At 42.0% G+C, this 18811-nt stretch overlaps 1 protein-coding gene across 1 annotated transcript; it reads right to left on the reverse strand.

The window, feature by feature from the left end:
* Positions 1-16276: 16276 nt before the first annotated feature.
* Positions 16277-18110, reverse strand: LOC131221358 (cytochrome P450 77A3). The gene has a single exon (XM_058216604.1). It carries the CDS (start codon positions 18046-18048, stop codon positions 16525-16527), a length of 1524 nt encoding a protein of 507 aa, XP_058072587.1. The 5' UTR covers positions 18049-18110; the 3' UTR covers positions 16277-16524.
* Positions 18111-18811: the final 701 nt, after the last annotated feature.

The following is an 18811-nucleotide window of genomic DNA, read 5'->3' on the forward strand; positions in this document are numbered from 1 at the left end:
AGAGATGTGTTTTGAGGGTTTAAAATCAACCCTACATGCATCAGTGGGCCACATAGCACCCTAAGGGCGTCGGCCCGAACCGGCCTGCTCGGCCAGGCCCGCCAGTCGGTGAGGCCTCACGGAACCGGCGAGGTCCTCGACGACCTCTGGACTGTCCGGCGATGGCTCACAGATAGGGCGAGGTCCTCCTGCCCCCTGGACTTTAAAAATATGTCGGGCCCACTCTGGGTCTCCCTGGAAGTGTTTCGTTTGGCCCCCGACTCCGTTTTGAGTCATTTCAAGTCATTTCGTATAATTTTTGGTGTAACTACGTATTTTCTCAATTGTTGAAAGCTGAGATTGGGTAAATTATGGTCTAAACCTGTCGATTAACGGTCTAGAAGTGGTCCGAGGTCGACTCAAGCGATCACGGATGTGTACAAACCCGATCTCAATGATCATTTTCCGTAAATTTCGCCAATTGGCGAAACTGGACAACCTAAGCTTGTTTCTACATTTTTCTCGCACCCACCTAGGTCTAAATGCATCAGCGTACGTCATGTGACCATAACCCAGATCTGGTTTAATCCAAATCATGCTTTGATACCAACTTGTAATGCCCAGAAAATTGGGAGTTGAGTAGAAGTCCAACTCCCAAGTTCTAATGCATCACTTATGCAACATATTTAATGATGATTAAATGTTGTCTGTATTAGTACATAAAACATGAATAAGATTAAGGCAAATCAGCAAAACATAATCTAGGAACAGTTGTAATAAGCAAGCGGAAGACTAAAACGAGTATGTATAACTTTATAAACCAGCGGATCGAGGTACCAAGGTTTAAAAGGGTTTCACTGGTGAGTTTGGTACCTTAGATTTAAGCATTAGCGTCTATATATGGTAAACATACATCGGGTCAATCGAGTTACTTGACGAGCTCGACTAGTACGAGCGCACGTTGAGTTGATCGACATGAAGTGCATAAGCACTCCGTGTGGCATAACCACTGCCGACATCTCAAGTACGGCTCGGATTCATCGATCATGTCCTATGTGGCGAAATAACCTCAGCCACCTATTCAGTGCCTGTTACTGATTGCCTGGACTATTCCATAGTCCCAAACACATTCAATTATAACAGATAATCATACAAGCTAATTAGAATAGTAATGGATCAACAATTCCAATCATACTTACATATGAGCATTTGATGGATTTCAATTTAAACATGAATTCACACATATGTAGTCTCTAAGTAAAACAGACAAAGAATGTAGTTACATGGAGGAAATCATACACATCATTAAGATAGTTGAGAATCTCTTCTCAATGCCCATATAACGTACAATTTATTACACACTTGTTCATTCAGACATTTCTACAAACACTTAAACTACATATTCCAACATACATGACGTATGTTGGTGATAGCACGTATTAGGGTAAATCCTTTCGCCAAGGAGTTGTTACACATACAACTAGTATAAACACACGACAATTAATCATGGCAAACACATTTTCAAATTCCATACGTATACGGTCTTTTCTACAAATACATGGAATACACTAAACTCCACATAGTTCATATATATCTGAAACGCGAAACAAACATTGCATTTGGCATGTGAAATAGCACCCACATCAGTAATAAACCATTAACCGACATTGAAAGCCTTGAAAACCATAACCTATATGTTTATAGTACGCACCTTTCACCGGTAGACTAGTAGCGAACTCAGTTTTAAAGCTAAGTCTTTGTCTACGGTACCCCAATAACCTATAACAGGGAATAGGTTAGCTAATTCATCTATTACGCGAGTCGAAAACCCTAAGACAAGTTAGGGTTAGGTTTTCTTACTTAAGAATGGGATTGGTATCCCCCGTATAGCGACATAGGAGTAGTGGCTAAGCACGTGGAGAGTTAGGGAAAGATCCTAACATCTATCTCTCACTCTCTCTCTCTCTTCCTCACTTTCTTCTTCTCTATTCTCTCTTCTTTCCCTTAGGGTTTACAAAATTCGTATGGCATATGAGAGAGAGTGTTTAAGGTCCTTATATAGGCCCAGGTTTGATGGAAATGGCCCCAGGGCCAAGGTATACTTAGGTTATATCTAAATATGGACTGTTTCGGTCCAACGGAGCATTTCTGGTGGCCCCTTTTCCACGTGCAGTCGGACTTAAGCTCCTTGACCATGGATCTAGGTAAGGCTGAGTTTTCGATCCGATCGGGTTTGTAGATCAGCTGTGGCGGACCAGTTTTAGTTCAACGGTCACAGCCACTCGATCAGGGTCACAAGTACACCGACATGTGTGGGACATTTCTCCTAATCCGGGGGTGTATTAGGGTCAGATTCTGATGGTTTGAATCCTTATATTTGGCCCGCAAGGGACACGACTCAGATTACTTAAATTCAGATTTTATTTCTAAATATTTTCACATTTCTCACACACTTTACTCCAGGCTCAAGTTGTGCATTTCTAGACACAGTTAGGACTTGATTTCTAAGGGGGTTGTCAAGTCCAGTAATGCGGTCATATCCGTATAATTTCGGGGTAATTGGACTTTTGACGTGCGGTCCAGGTCCGATATGGAGTTTCAAGATGCTCCCGAGAGCAACTGAGTTTTGAGATGGATTCTAGATTTCATGGTAATGTAGCATCAATGATTCTACACGTTTTGGATCTTGCAGATCATATTTAAAGTGATTAGTGCTAATTTCATACGCACTCTAATTTAGCACTTACTAACATTAACCTAATTTCTAAAGGTTTTGGGCCAGTGTGATTTCTGTCTGAGGTGGTACTCAGGTCCTTGTACAGATTTTTCTGAGATGTTACAACGTCGTTCACTGATTGCTTGCGCCCTTAGAACCGAACCCTACTATGAATTATAAAGTTATACTGTTAGATCCAAGCTTCATACACTATTTATGGTTAAGATCTTTCTTAGGGTTTAGATTACTTAGGTTTTTAGGGTTTTCATCCTAGAGTTTAGTTCTATGTTTAGATTCTAGGTTTTGATTATGGAATTTGAACTCTATTTTTTGTGGCCATTAATGATATTATTAATGGGAATAGTAAATGAATAAAATAAAATAAATAAATTGGTGATTTATTTTAGGCATATTAACAATGGCTACTATTTTATTAAATTATCCAACAACAACCCACAATGAATAATAATACTAAAAATTCCAAAACAACTATTAATATTAACAATATATTTAACATTAGCTAACGTGACACTAATAATCATTGTGGTAAAATAAATAGTATGCTCTAATGCCAATATTAATATTTTGAGAATGATAAAATAAAATACTAATATTTTAATAATGATAATTCTTATATGTATTAACCAATATTAGTATGGATCATTTGCCAATGGTTAGCTATATCTAAATTTAATAATCCTAAAAATGATAATAATAATAAAAATGATTATTGAAATAATTTCAATTTAGAAAGAAAATGCGGGCTCACCTTAAGATGCGGTCTATTAAGCGTGACCTAAACTCATCTGGACTCAGTCCCAACCGAGATTCAATATCCAGAACACAATGGATAAGAGTTTTTCTTTCTTTCTTATCTTTTGATAATAGAAATATTTTATTGAACTATCAACCAAGGACACGAAGAAACCATTATAGGAGAGGCAATGAAAGCCCTATACAAAGGGAAGAATGTCCAACTCAGTTTCAACAAAACCTAATTTCTTCTCCCATGAAACCAGTTCAACTTGAATGAGTTGACTCAGTTTACACTAAGATGGATCAAATCGATTTTAACAAGCTCTATGACCTCAGTGGGAACTACAGGTGCATACGCACCAGGCCACGTGTGAGACCCATAGCCTAGCCCATATCGTTTCTTAGGCTTTTGCGGTCCTCCCAGTTGAATTTCGGCGACTCGCGATCTATTATCGGTATCTGTGCAAGATCCTGAGTCGTCTCCCGTATATTAGAGTCGGCTCGACTCGAAACTTGTACCCTTGCGACCGCGCTGTTGCCGCGGTTCCGATGCCGTATCTCGCCCAGCGATCCAATACCTGGGCCAAGAGATGTGCGTCCGCATTCAGTTCGAGGAAAATGCCGTGCGTTGCAAAACTCAAGAGAAATGTCCCATCAATCACATCAATCAATCAAGTACCATATCACATCATGTCAAGTACCAACACCCATCCCTCTCTCACCTAAAGTCAACTGTCTCTTACAAACAACTACACCGATCACACCCCATCACTCATCCATCCCTCTCTCTCTTACAACCTCTCTCTCTCATCTCTCTCTCTCTCATTTCTCCCAAGCATCATGAGAGCAACCGTCTACGCATCCATGGAGAAGCTAGTGTGGCTCACCTTCCTACCTTCCATCTCCACCATGCAAGTCCAATCTCGACTGTTGAAAATGCACCCCTTGGAGGCTTAGATCGCATCGGCGGAAGGAAGAGTCCAAGATCTAACGATGGGTGTTCATTTTATTTTTTTTGATGTAAAGTCCACATGATTTGGGACCCACTTGATGTGTGCATTGTATGGGGAGGGCCCATAGTGGCAGGGTCCCTCCCCTTCACCGATTTCTCTCTCGTTTTCTCTCTCTCTCTCTCTCCTTCCTTATTTCTTTTTTTTAATGTTGAAGATGATATGTGTGTGGCCCACCTGAACCAGACCATTCAATCATAGGCCCACTTGCTGCTGGATTTCGACAGGCCTGGATGAAGGGAATCACAAACATTAACTTGATTTGTGGACCCCCACACAATGTACGTGTGAAATCCACACCGTTCAGGCCTTGAAGCCGTGTGATGCAGCCGTGGGGCCCACATTATTTAAGTGTGAGATCCAAACCGTCCATCCACTGCACGCAGCAGCTGCTATCTCACACGACAGGTTATGTGCGTCCCATCATGCGGTATGTATTATATACCTACGGTCCATTTATACAGACCCCACCATGATTCCTGTGTTTTACCCATGCCATGTGAGATGGCCACGTGTGTGGACCCCACCACGATGCATTTGTTATATCAGGTGGCCACATGTGTGGACCTCACCACGATGCATTTGTTACATCTACCGTCCATCCAAATGTCCAGCATCTGGAAGCTAGACGCTGCAAGTCTTAAAATAATAATAATAATAAATATAAATATAAATATAATAATTGATTTATATATTATAATATATATGATGTATTATGGTGGGCCCCACGTGGGACCCACCTTTGTGGGATGATGATTGGACGGTGTACCTACAGCAGCTATATAGCTGCTGTATTACCATTAGCAAGTTCCGTGGCTCCATCTTGATGAACGTGGGGTATATCCACACCGTCCATCTCTTGTGATGGTGAAGCTCACCTTGATGCATGTATTCTGTTGCCATGCTGTCCATCCGTCTGGTGGGACCCACCCGCTGTGAGATGGCCACCCATTCCACACGTGGACATGGGGCCCTGATGTAAGTGTTTTATCACCACCGTCCAGCAATAGACGGTGGGATCCACACCGTAATGTATGTGTCTCAGCAGGGCCATCCGTCTGATGGGACCCACATGATTTATATGTTTTATCTGCACCATCCACACACTTGTGGACTCCACATGTGATGCATGTGTCTTGCATCCAGGCCGTCCGTCTAGGCCTGGACGCTGGGTGCTGGTGCCCCCCTTTTTCATACACACACATATATTTAATAATATAATATAATATTATATTATATTATATTTTATGTATATATGATTTATGTATATGTATGTGTTGGGCCCCAAGTGGGACCCACTTGCTCGACGGATTGGTAAAGGTACCTCACACCAGCTATATAGCTATGTATTGACGTCAGTAGTTTCTGTGGGCCCCGTTTGATGTATGTATTGCATACCGTGCACCTTTTTCGCCAAGCGTGGACACTACCATGATGTATTATTTCATCCACACCGTCCAGATTATGTTGGATGCTGTTGGACAATGTTTGGGTGGTGCTGTCCAATGTTTGGACGTGCTGGGCAATGTTTGGATGGTGCAGAATTACATGGGAAATGTTTGGATGGTGCTATTGTACCTGGACAATGTTTGGATAGTGTTGATCATCATTAGTGGGCCATGTGCCTCATGGACTGATAGTGTACAGTGATACACATGTTACACCTACAACCATTGAAATGATTTTAGTGTGGCCCAAGCCCACTTGAGGACCATTGGTATGGCTCATCTATGAGGCCCATCATGATGTATTTTTTCCCATGGGCGGGGCCCACCTGTTTGTATTGTTAGGCCCAAGCAGTGCGGCCCACTTGTTGTATATGAGGCCCATGTATGTGGCCCATGGTGATGCATTTACGACCTATTTGATGAGGCCCATTGCGATAGGTTGGAGGCCCGCGAGCGAGGCCTATTGTGATGTATTTGAGGCCCATGGGCATGGCCCATTTGATGTATCCAAGGCCCAAATACGAGGCCCATTTAATGCATATGAGACCCATGTTATGTAGGCCCAACATGTTATGTATTTGAGGCTCATGTGCAAGGCCCACCTGTTGTGTATATGAGGCCCATGAGTGAGGCCCATTGTGATGTGTTTGAGGTCCACGTGATGCGACTCATAGTGATGTATATGTAGTCCTTGTATGAGGCCCATTGCGATGTATATTAGGCCTTTGTGTGAGGCTATGGGCTCACTTTATGTTTGGCTCTATGTGGGCCACTACTTGGGAGCAATGTTGGTTGAATGTCCACATTGATGGATGATGATGGTTAAATGTCCACATTGTGACCTTTGCTTAGGCCGATTGTGAGGCCGATTCCAATTCCGATTGTCGAGGCTGATTATCAAGGCCAATTCCATTTGTCAAGGCCGATTATCGAGGCTGATTCTGCTTGTCAATACTGATTCTGATGTAGAAGCCAATTCTGATTATTGAGGCCGATTGTATAGGTTGATTATCGAGGTCAATTATCAAGGCTGATTCCAACTGTCGAGGCCTAATGTGATGTATATGCGGCCTGTATTCGAGGCCCGTTGTGATGTGTGTTTAGCTCGTGTTTGAGGCCCAATGTGATGTATATGCGGTCCGTATTTGAGGCCCATTGTGATGTGCATTCGGCCCGTGTTTAAGGCCCAATGTGATGTATATATGGCTCGTATTTAAGGCCCGTTGTGATGTGTATTTAGCCCGTATTTGAGGCCCAATGTGATGTATATGCGGCCCGTATTTGAGGCCCATTGTGATGTGCATTCGGCCCACGTTTGAGGCCCAATGTGATGTATATATGGCCCATATTTGAGGCCCATTGTGATGTGAATTCAGCCTGTGTTTAAAGCCCAATGTGATGCATATGAGGCCTATGTGATAAGGCTCATTGTGATGCATTTGAGGGCCAGGCGATGGAGCCCATTGTGATGTATGTTAGGCCCATGTGAAAGGCCCATCGTGATATGTATTAAACTCTTGAGTGAGGCCCATGGTGTTGTATATTTGGCCCTTGTATGAGGCCATGGATCCACTATATGTTAGGCTCTATGTGGGCCATTCCTTGGGGGCAATGTTGGTTAAATGTTCACATTGTCGAGGTCGATTGTCGATGCCGGTTATTGATACCGGTTATGAGTATGTGACAACATAGCATCATGATACATGCCCATACGCATCATCTGCATATTTGTTATAAGATGTGGTTGACCATTGCATATGTCATTGGGCAGGTTGTTATGAGACTCCTTGATAGGCGGAGGTTATCTCACATGAATGCACGGTATGCATAGGATTGATGTATTACTCGATTGTATGACTCATGCACCTTGCATTGTGTGCCTTAGAAACATCAGGGCCATAGCCTTCACAGGCATATCGTGGATGCCCTGATGGGACACCAAAAATCTGTTATTAGTATCGGGCTGTCATAGATGGCCCTAGGTGAAAATTCATAAACCCTCTTGGTACCAGATGACGCCTCAATGTTGAAATCGATTGGATACATGAGCGATCGAGTACCGAATACTAGGAGGCCGCGTCTCGCACTGTGTTGTGGTCGGTTGGGAGGGGGTGTGGTGTTACTCACCTGAGAGAAGGGGGCATAGCTAAGCTAAGTTTGACTAGCTCGTGAATGGGTCCACTATCAATGTGTCGGGTAGATATTGGCTGACTACTTGCTTGGCGGATAGTGAGGTCTCTTCCACTTGCATGGTCGCGCGTTAGTGGGCGGCGATTTGCATTTAGAGTGTACTAAACCCCTGTGATGATCCCAGAGATGAATAGTACTGATATGTGGACTTATTGGGTAGGAGTTGCATACTCATTCATTCATTTATTCACTATCCACTCGGGCTAGTGGTGCACAACTATTTGTTACATGTGCCTTCGCAATGACCAGGATTTCGGTCGGGGTGCGCAACTAACCTAAGATCAGGAGTTTACCACATTGAGTCTGACTATCCAAATTTAGGTATGAGACTGGTTTGGATAGAAGTCCCTTGTGGTGGACCCCGTAGCCTGCGATACTACTACTACCATCCCGACTTCATACTCCAGCTTGGTCATTTCATTCACATCGCATATTGCATTACATTCGCACGCATATGGCATTTTGGGATTTGTTATGTTTCTGCACTTATATGGCTTAAACGGACTCAGTAGAATTTACATATTGCATTATACCCTCGACATCTGATATTTGGCTCTCTTGAACTCCTCATTTACATAACTGATCTGTATTGCGTACTCTGATATTGTTTGACTCATGAACTTGTCAGTATTTCTGCTTACTCTGACATCGTATGATTCATGATCTTACCAGTATTTCCGACATTGTATGATTATGACGTTGTATTTGTGTGCTTGACACTTATCTTGCGCACACACTTTCACCACCCTCTAAGCTTTGTATAAGCTTATGCACAATAGATGCATGCAGGTGATGTTGGTCGCAATGGTGTTGAGCTTGGGGCGTATAGCTGTCTTCTGGAGTTTTGATTTTATTTTGACATATGTATTTTCCTTTCAGTATTGTATTCAAAGTTTATATTAGTGAATATGTGATGATGATGTTGCCTTTGTGATTTGGGTATACTCGTGGTTATGCTTTTTATGAGACAAATTGATAATAAAAATCCTTTTTGTAGGATCCTAGGATCGGAACTTTGTGTATGCGCACTGGGAGCCGAGAATGGGGTACTACGGAGGCTGTCGGCACCGAATTCGGCGATTGAGAATTTTGTGAGCCCGGTTTCCAAGTTTGGGGCGTGACATTATGGCTTGTTCAAGCCAGCCCAAAACATATAGGTTCAGGCTCATACCAGTGGCCAAGTACTCAACTCAATGATGCTAACAAGTCAGTAGAGACTGGGCCATCCAGTCAGACCATTATGTATGCCCAAAGTCAAGAACAGACCATCCAATAATCAAGCTTGAAAACATCCACAGACCATCCTGTGGGCCTTTTATCTCAATCAAAATCCATCCCAACTCCACTTTCAATCCTTGTAGGAAAACAAAAATGTGCTTTCTTTCCCTCGCGTCATCTAATAACCAAAACCAACCGAAACTCTAATCTACTTCCAATTCAACCAACGATCCTCCCTAATTGGCATACTCTAGGTTCAAGTTTGTCAACAAAGGTGATAGGCAGGGCATGCATCCTCTCAGCAACAGGTAAAACATATAGCGTAGAAGAAGATCATGTTCCAAAAGAGGTACTATACAATGCCTATGGAAATGAGTGTTTTCTGCTCATGCCAGGCTAAGCGATGAAGCGTTAAGCAAAGCAGTAACAGATGAGGGTGCCCAGTGGGGAAGCGTCTGTTTCAAAATATTATCAAGTATAAAATACTAGAAAGAGGGAGCACAAGTGAGTGGCATCTAGTTAGAATAATCTTGCAGCTAAGGCCGTAGTAGTCCAACCAGAACCGTTCATCTATAGGGCCACACCATGGGAGGGTCACACTCTAATATCTTTACAGAACAATCTAAAGTATAAAATAGGTAGCTCAGAATGGACAGTAGGAAAAATTAAAGACGGCTGCCCACATTGAATAAAAAGGCTCACCAATGAGAACAGATTTTTCACTTGGAATATTTTTGGGGTCATGGCACATCCAGAATAGGCTTTACTAGATGAATGGTATGAATCATCATAAATGATGGCCCCCACTGGTAAGGATGCTAGCCCAAATAAAAATGTCACTTCCCTTGGGAGAAACATTATATGATACTTCTTTTACAAAAACATTCCCAATATAGAAAACAAAAGACTGCAAAATTAAAACTACCTAACTTTATATATATGATCAAAACCTCTGGTCTGTTGACAGTTTAAATTTTTAAATAGGCTTTTTCTACTGATGTTATTCTCTGAGTACTTACTCCCAAAGGTCGTCTCCAAGGAGAAGCACATCGTTCTCCCCGTTCTCGGTTGTCTGCTACAGATCCGGTAGCAGCAATGGGCCCAGCCTGACTCAGCCCAAACTCGGCTCGGTTTGAGTTGAGTTGCGCTGGTGTGGCAACAGCAACAACGACAGTTCCTCTCTCTCATTTTTCTTTCTTCTTCCCTCTTTCTTCTTCCAAATTTGGCCAGAAGGAACTCCAAATCCGACCAGAACTCGCCCCGAATCAGTGTGACTCGGTGTGGCTCGAACGTAGAAGAAGGAGCTCAGCTCTAATGGCGGAAACTGTCCCGCTGCTTCTTTCACTGATCCACTCTTTTCAAACGATCCCAATGGACCCTAGGAAGCTTGCAGATAAGATTCATCGAAGCTTGGAGGAGTTTAGGCTGGTGGGTTCGGACGAAGAAGGGAATGGCCATTTTTTTTTGGATTTTCTTTTTGTTTTCCTTTGCAAAGACCTAATGACAAGGTATAAAAGGCTGGGATTGGTTGAAAATGAACGGACGAGATCAAAGGATTTCCACGCACGCGGATTGCCAAGCTGGCAATGAAGCAGTTTCCGTTTTTGGAAAGGTTGTGCTTCCAGGTCCTGTTTGCGCTGGCATTTGTGTGCACTTACGGTTGTACCTATGTGCGGGACTCATCAGATTTTCGTCAAGCCCCAGCTGTCCACAGTATGGATGGTTCAGATCACCCATCTGATCTAAGATGGTGGGCCATAGTGAGTCCCAAACGGACGCTGTCCGTCGGCTGGCGCAAGCCAAAGAGAGAGAGAGTGAAACCTAGAAAATACGGGTCAGCCCGTGTTGACCAACTGGGACGCCCGATGCACAGCGAGTGCACGTCCCTCCTGTGCACTTGCGACTCGAGGTGGGGTCTACCATGATGCTTATGTGAGATCCACACCATCCATTCGATTATATGGGCCATTCTAAGACGCCTGGCCAAGGATGGGGTGGGTCCAATGCTTTGGTGGGCCGTACTAATTGAATTAAGGCCTTTTTATTGTCAATCGTGTCAATCCAACGGTCGGATTAGTCCTGATTCAACCATCAATGGTCAAAACGCCCTAAGGGATTATTTTTATCTTCAATACTTTCTATTATCTAAGTAATAATATTAATTTTAATTTAATTTAATTTTTTTATTATTATTACTACATGGATATATATATTTATAATATTAAATATCTTTTTTTTTTTTTTTGCAATGTTTTATATTTCATTTAAATCTATCATCATATTTTCAATTATCAATCATTTATATTTAAATCCGATGGCTCTCTCTCCTTTGGAGATGTTCTGTATGTTTTTCAAAGATAAATTATTTATTTGTATTTAGGTTTATATGTATATTTCTAAATTATTCACATGGTTCGCAGCCCGATTAGGGCCATTTATTCATTCATTCTGTCTCCTATAAGTCTTTGATTATAAAGGTTAGATTATTTGGTTATGTAAGTGGGCCAAAATACATGGGTTTTAATGTTTAATTATCAATTTATTTAAATTAATGGTTGAATATGAGAGGTTGGCATTGACTATCGAAATTAAGTAATGGGCTATGACTTATCAAACGATGGTGAACAATGTACATTATTTGTATCTTCCTACAATTGCTAAACTAGATTATAATGGTGACACCCGAGTACTCAAAAGCACGGGGCATTACAAATGTTGCTCCTTATCTTGAATTTTCTCAAAGATGCAATTACTCCCTATATTTTGCCAAGTTCTATCTAAAATTTGCCAAAACTCTTTTACCTCTATTCTAACAAATCGACTAATGCATATAATATGTTCCCTTAAAGATTGGAAATCCTTTTAGTATCTGCAAAAACTAAGGATATATTTCAATTCCTGATACTATCTCAATATCCTATAGTATTTAGGATTATAAGTTTCTTTAGGTGACGACTAATAGTAATATCATATCTTTCTTTTTTATTTCCTTTTACTTTTAATGATAGCTCCTCGTTGTCTAAAGCACAATACAGTTTTCTGTCTTTAGTGTTTGAGTTAACATGAACAGATGGTTGTAGTGGGTTTGTCCCTATACATCGTTCCTTTGGCTGCGCAGAATAGTAGATTCGTTGATATCAATTTTTAATCTTGATAAATTTCGATCTTTTGCTTCATCAGGGTATTGAGATTCACTAGGATTTAAAATTTAAATCAAACCACATACGCTTTGTGTAAACATGATTTCATTAGTTCGTGATCCTGATTATTTTAGGCTCTTGGAAACTATCATGTGATTTTCAATTTTCGTAATAAGAGTGTCCGAATTTTATACGAAACAGATCCAAATGACCATCACGCTTTCACTGCACTCTCTGATTTCCTAATGTATTACATGAAAATTTTAGGACTAAAGTTTATACATAAAATTTTAAGTTTGAAATTTGCTAAATTTATCCCAATTATCAAATCTAGTCCCAATATACTCAAATTAGGGTTAAAAATTTTCCCATAGATCTACAACTCCAACTTTGGTTATTTCTAATTGCTGGAATTTTTTATGAATATTGTTTCTAACTAAATAGATGCATTGGGGAATTCAAATGGCAATTCCTAATATGATTCCTTAAGTTTAGGGAATGCTTATGTTTAATCTAATATACAATACAGTGAGTAAAGAGTTTCTCATATGTCTAAGGTTATTTCATTTGCTAAATGTGGTGACAATGTTATTTCTCACTATGGAAAATTTTTGGAAAAGTTCTACATTTTAAAAAAAAATGTCCATTGAGAGTCAAGTTCCATGAATGTTCTTTATCTGCCAGCATAACGTGGTTGAGTCAGCAAGGAGATTTGGAGCGGCTATCGATATAGGTTGCAAGCTAAGAAGCAAAGGCTCCAGGAGTTCAGTAGTGCTGAAACAATTATACCAATCATCAAGACATGGGAAGTATAGATATGGCCAAGTTAAGATTATAAATAATATATGAATTTTATCGAAAAAATTGTATCATATTAATCAAATCAAATCAAAATTATCTTTCAATTATTTATCATTTATTTTTCTTAGTGTAATCATTTCTTTATCTGTCATTTACATTTTTTAATCTAATATTTTAACTTTATCTGTCATGTACATTATCTAATGTAATTTATAGCCGTAATAAAAGTAATTATTAACTTTAACTATAATTCGAGTCTAAACTCAAACACTGGATTTAATTCAAATATTAAGCAAAGTCATTTATCTATAAAGATGTTCGGTAGCCGTCATTAATTATAAGATTTAAAAAAAAATAAAAAAATTCATCTTCTTTGAAGGAAAAAAAGTAATTTCTTTCTATAGGTATAAAAGTGACCTATTTTTATATTTTAAAAGAAAAAAAAACAACGTGTAAGTGGTTGAATATGAGACCGATTTTATTATATCTTGATGGATCATATACGGTTGATGTATCTACCAATCTTGGTGCGGTTCGGTTTAAATTCCGCAGCACATTCAATTTTTGTACGCCTGCACTAATTATCACGTGACCCATTTTGAAATAACAGCAGCCAAAGGCCTCACCCACCTAAACTGGACATCTTAATGGTATTTAAGCAAATGGAGAAATGGTACGGATCTTTTGCTATCCATCACCATCATAGTGCCATGTAAGGAGACTGATGCCATAGCTGTCATGTCACGGGTGGACCTGTACATCCGGACAGGACCGTCTATCTTGTGGGTCCTGTCTGTTAGATGGGCCACCGTTGAAAATCATACTCAGTCTACGATCCTAGCCATCAGTTTTTTAGTTTTAGTGCTGGTCATTGCTCATTAGCACATTTCTTTCTTACCGTCCCATTTGTAGGCCGCTAGTTTTATGGCTGGGATCGATTGTTGTACGGTGGGATTTGCTGGCTCACTAGATGAATGGTATGGATTCACCATTAACCTTCCACGTGCTAGGTATTAGCCCATGAATGGCCCTCGCTGATAGCGCGCGTGCGGGAAAAACGGTAGAAAATCTGGTTGATCCTGTTTGATAGCCCATAGTAGAAAATCACAGTCCTTGATCAGCCTACTTTTTTTTTTTTTTTTTTCCATTTCTCACTGTCCATTTACAGGTAACTGTTTAAACGGCTAGGATGGTCAGTTTGGTGTGATTTTCATCTGTGGAGCTATATATTAGGACCCCCTAGATAGACGGGGAGCGGATAAGGTTTTACGCAAGAAAATTTCAACGGTAAGATTTCAATCCCCACTGCTTCTCGTGGAGTGGTCCACTTGAGCCTTTGATATGATTCCTTTTTGGCTCATGCCTTAAAATGATATGTCAAAATGGACGGACAGAGGATAAAACATATACATCACGGTGGGCCGCACACAGCCCCTGACAGGACCGTCCGTCTCTAGCGGATTGCGTCCAAAACACCTCACCCCCGGCCCAGAGCCGGGAACGGATTGGCTACTCCCCCTGACACCAGCCACGGGGCTGGTGGTCGGTGCTCTGTGAGCCCCACCATGATGTATCTATTTCATCCATCCCATTCATCCATTTTTAAAGATAATTTTAGAGCTTTATACCAAAAACGAGAGGGATGTAGATCTCAGATGGATCACACCACAGAAAAACAATAATGATTGGATATCCATCATTTAAATCCTCCTAAGGCCCACTGTACTTTTTATTTGACATCCAATCTGTTGATTAGCTCATAAAGACCCCAATGAAGGGAATAAACAAATATCAGCTTGATCCAATACTTTTATGGTCCCCAAAAAGTTTTTAATGGTTGACGTTCATTCAACACTGTTTCCTGTAATGTTGTTTACTTGAGATTGGGATATACTTCAATTTATTTTTTTTTAATATCATGAAATGATATAGAAAAATAGATGGACGTCATGGATAAAACATATACATCATGGTAGGGCCCACAGAGCACCGACCACCAGCCATTAGCTGGTGGAAGGGGGAGTAGCCAATCCGTCTCCCCAGAGCCCCTGACAGGACCGTCCGTCTCTAGCCGATTGCGTCAGGAACGGCAGATCCGTGTGAGGCGACTATGTGATGCATCTGTTTATCCACGCCGTCCATCTCTTTTCTTATATCACTTTAGGGTATGGTTACAGAAATGAGGCAGGTGCAACGCTCAAGTGGACCACACACCACAGATGAATCATGCATTTAATGCAAACCAAGCTTACTACTTTTTGTGGTACACTAGAGCTTTGGATCTGCCTATTTTTTGCTTCATCCCTTAAAATGATGTAGGAAAAGGGGTGGACTGTGTTGTTAAACAGATACATGACGGTGACCCCACACAGGTCTGCTCGTTTGCCGTGAAAGATGTGGGCCCCACCATGAAGATCACCAGCCGTGGAAGTAATGGCTGTCAAATCATTAAGAGGATCCAACCGTCCAAATCAAAGGACCGCCTATGAACTACCCCAGCGATCCATTGCACCGAAAAAAGAAGAGATTGATAGGGACGTGGGAGATGCATGTGAGTAGCCATTTTCATATTACTATCTAGAAATGCCAGGTGCTACAATGAATACTTTCCATTATATATTTGTCCTTTGATTTCAATAACATCGATCCCTGCCTTTATATATATAAATAAAAATAAACGCTGACTTGTTCATATTCCATCTTTTCCCATTCAAGAGAGAAATGATCCCATTGGATGATCATGGCCAACCCATAAGGGGCCCACGAAAATGGACGGTTATATAGTCTTGTATCCATTTTTCAGTCACTTAATTTCATGACTGTGGTCATCCATCTGTGGAGATTTTAAGACCATATCAGTCCAAACTGTCAGCTCCTCTAATGTAAATATAACTCGTCGATGATCAAAGGTGGGCCACTTTCACCCACTACAACAAACACATACAAAACCATGACACGCTAATAAATGTGAAACAAATGGGCAATCACACGGACCGATGCACACATGAGAGAGACAGATACAGCACCATTGGTTGAAGATATATGGCCCAAAAATCATCCTCATCCAAATATTAAAACCAACTAAGGGCCCACAAAAATGGACGGTTAGATGGTCTTACATCCATTTTTATATGACTGTTATCCTCCTATAGTCGCAATTCTAAGACCATTTCCAACCCACGGTGGGCCCGTCTATGCAAGAATGCGAACACACAAAACACACACACAGAGAGAGAGAGAGAGAGAGAGAGAGAGAGAGAGAGAGATCACCTAGGCAAGATCACAGCCCTCAAAGGGCTCTTCATCACAACCGTAAATGCAAAGGTCTCCGTCGGGTCCGGTGGGGCTCCTGGAACAGGCACCCACCTGAAAGCCTGCACCATCCTAGCCAACAACAGATGCACATGCAACGTACCCAACGTCATAGCCGGGCATATCCGCCTCCCAGCTCCAAATGGCACCATTTTCACCCCCTTAGACCCGGTCACATCCACACCCACCCCATCCCCCTCCAAAAACCTCTCGGGTCTAAACTCACTCGGATCCTTCCACACACTCGGGTCCTCCGTCACCCACGCAGTATAAAACTCCACATTCGCATCCATAGGAACCACATACCCACCCAACTCCGTCTCCACCGTCGCTGCATGAGACAACACAAAATGACTCGGCGGATGCCGTCGAAACGTCTCTTTAACCACAGCCCTAAGAAAACTCAACCTCTCCACATCAGCTTCACCAATCTTCCCTTCCTTCCCAACATGCTCAACAATCTCTTGATACACCTTCTCTTGCATTTCCTGATTCATGACAAGATGAAGTAGAGCCCATTCCACTGTAGTTGCACTTGTATCCGTTCCAGCATTCATAACCTCCGAACACAACGTAACCAGCTCCTCCTCCCCAAGCTGACCCCGACCCGTTGGCTCGAGCCCAAACAACGAATCCACGTACGCAGACCCGATCGGGCTAACCATCTCAGATGCACCAACCACATCCCCACCGTTTTCAACAAACTCCTTCCGCCTCCTTACCAATGGTAAAAGACATTCCATCTGCCTCCTTCTTAGCTCCTTCGCTTCCTTCAGCTGTTTCCAAAACAACGGCATGAAAACAGGTAGAAAATCCGGTAGCTTGGGCGTTGTCATCATCATAACATCTTTCAACATGGCCTCGATCTCTTTTATACGATCTTCTCCTATCTTTGCACCAAAGCATATACATACCAAAATACTACATATGGTGAATCTACAGTTGCGCATGACTTCGACAGAACCAAGATCCAATGACTCGTTTTGGAGTCTTTTTAGATGGTTGTTGATGGCCCAGTCACGTATCCATCCACACTGACGGATTCTTGATGGATGTATAAGCTCTGTGACGAAGTTCCTACGCAATGTGCGCCACAACGGACCGTACTCGGCCGAGTTGATGGTGCACTTTCCGACGCTGAATAAGAGACGGATAGGGGAGTCGGGAGGACGGCTGGCGAAGATGGGGCCTTTCTGGATGAGGGCTTCATGGATGAGGTCTGCACTCGTGACGATGATAAGCGTTCGTTGGCCCATTTTGATGGTGAAGATGGGGCCGTATTTTGATCGTAGGTCGCGGACAGTGTACATGAAGGGACGACGTTGGAGGAGGACTTGTACTAGGTTGCCTACCAGAGGCCAGCCGGTGGGGCCTGGGGGGAGGTTCTTGGGGATCATATTGGTGGGCCACCAGTATCTCCACCAAAGGAATGTGAGGAGAAGTGAGAAGAAGAGGAGGAGAAAGTCTAAGAGGTCCATTGTAGAAGAGGGAAGGCTGGATTGCAATAGAGTAACAGGAGTTAGGGCTGGACAAGATGAGAGTGTGGAGTGAAGATTAGTAGACATATAAAGAGAGAGGAGTGAATGAGGCCTATCTGCCACTGGATGGAAATGAATGATTTTCCAGACGAATGTATTTACCATGTGACATGTAATACTCTCTCTCGATATCTGTGTTTGCGCTTTCTTGATATGTGTGTGAGCGTTTGCGTGTGTATGGACGAGGATTGCGTACTACCCCGCCCGTCCCTAACTCGTAACGGGCAGTTCTGTGGGCGGGCCCACCTTCATGTATCTGTACATCCAAACCGTCTATCCCTTTTCTCAGATTATTTTAAGGCATCTAAATAAAAATGAGACGGATCCAACGATCAAATGGACAATACCACAGATAACTCTTGCATCTAATGTAACTGACATTTAATACTTTGTCCATTTTAATGCAACCAAGCTTATCATTTGGTGTGGTCTGCTTGATCGTTGGATCTGTCTAATTTTTTTTTTATGCTTAAAATAATCTGAGAAAAGGAATGGACGGTTTGGATGTACAGATGCATCACGGTGTGTACACGTGCATGTATGCATAGACGTCTGTTAACGCGCGAAGCGCGTGTACGCAGGGTAAATAGGTATTACGAGATCCACCTCATGGTAAGCTTCCCAGGTGGAGAGCCCTGTGGGCCTATCATTATTCTACGTTGAAAGTTGTGAACGCCTTACCCTTGCACCGGTGTACGGCTGG

This window comes from Magnolia sinica, chromosome 12, assembly GCF_029962835.1.
Source record: "Magnolia sinica isolate HGM2019 chromosome 12, MsV1, whole genome shotgun sequence".
Lineage (NCBI taxonomy): Eukaryota > Viridiplantae > Streptophyta > Magnoliopsida > Magnoliales > Magnoliaceae > Magnolia > Magnolia sinica.

Bases quoted from the DNA above. Each gene is read 5' to 3' on its own strand.
- LOC131221358 (XM_058216604.1), bottom strand. From the start codon at position 18,048: ATGGACCTCTTAGACTTTCTCCTCCTCTTCTTCTCACTTCTCCTCACA.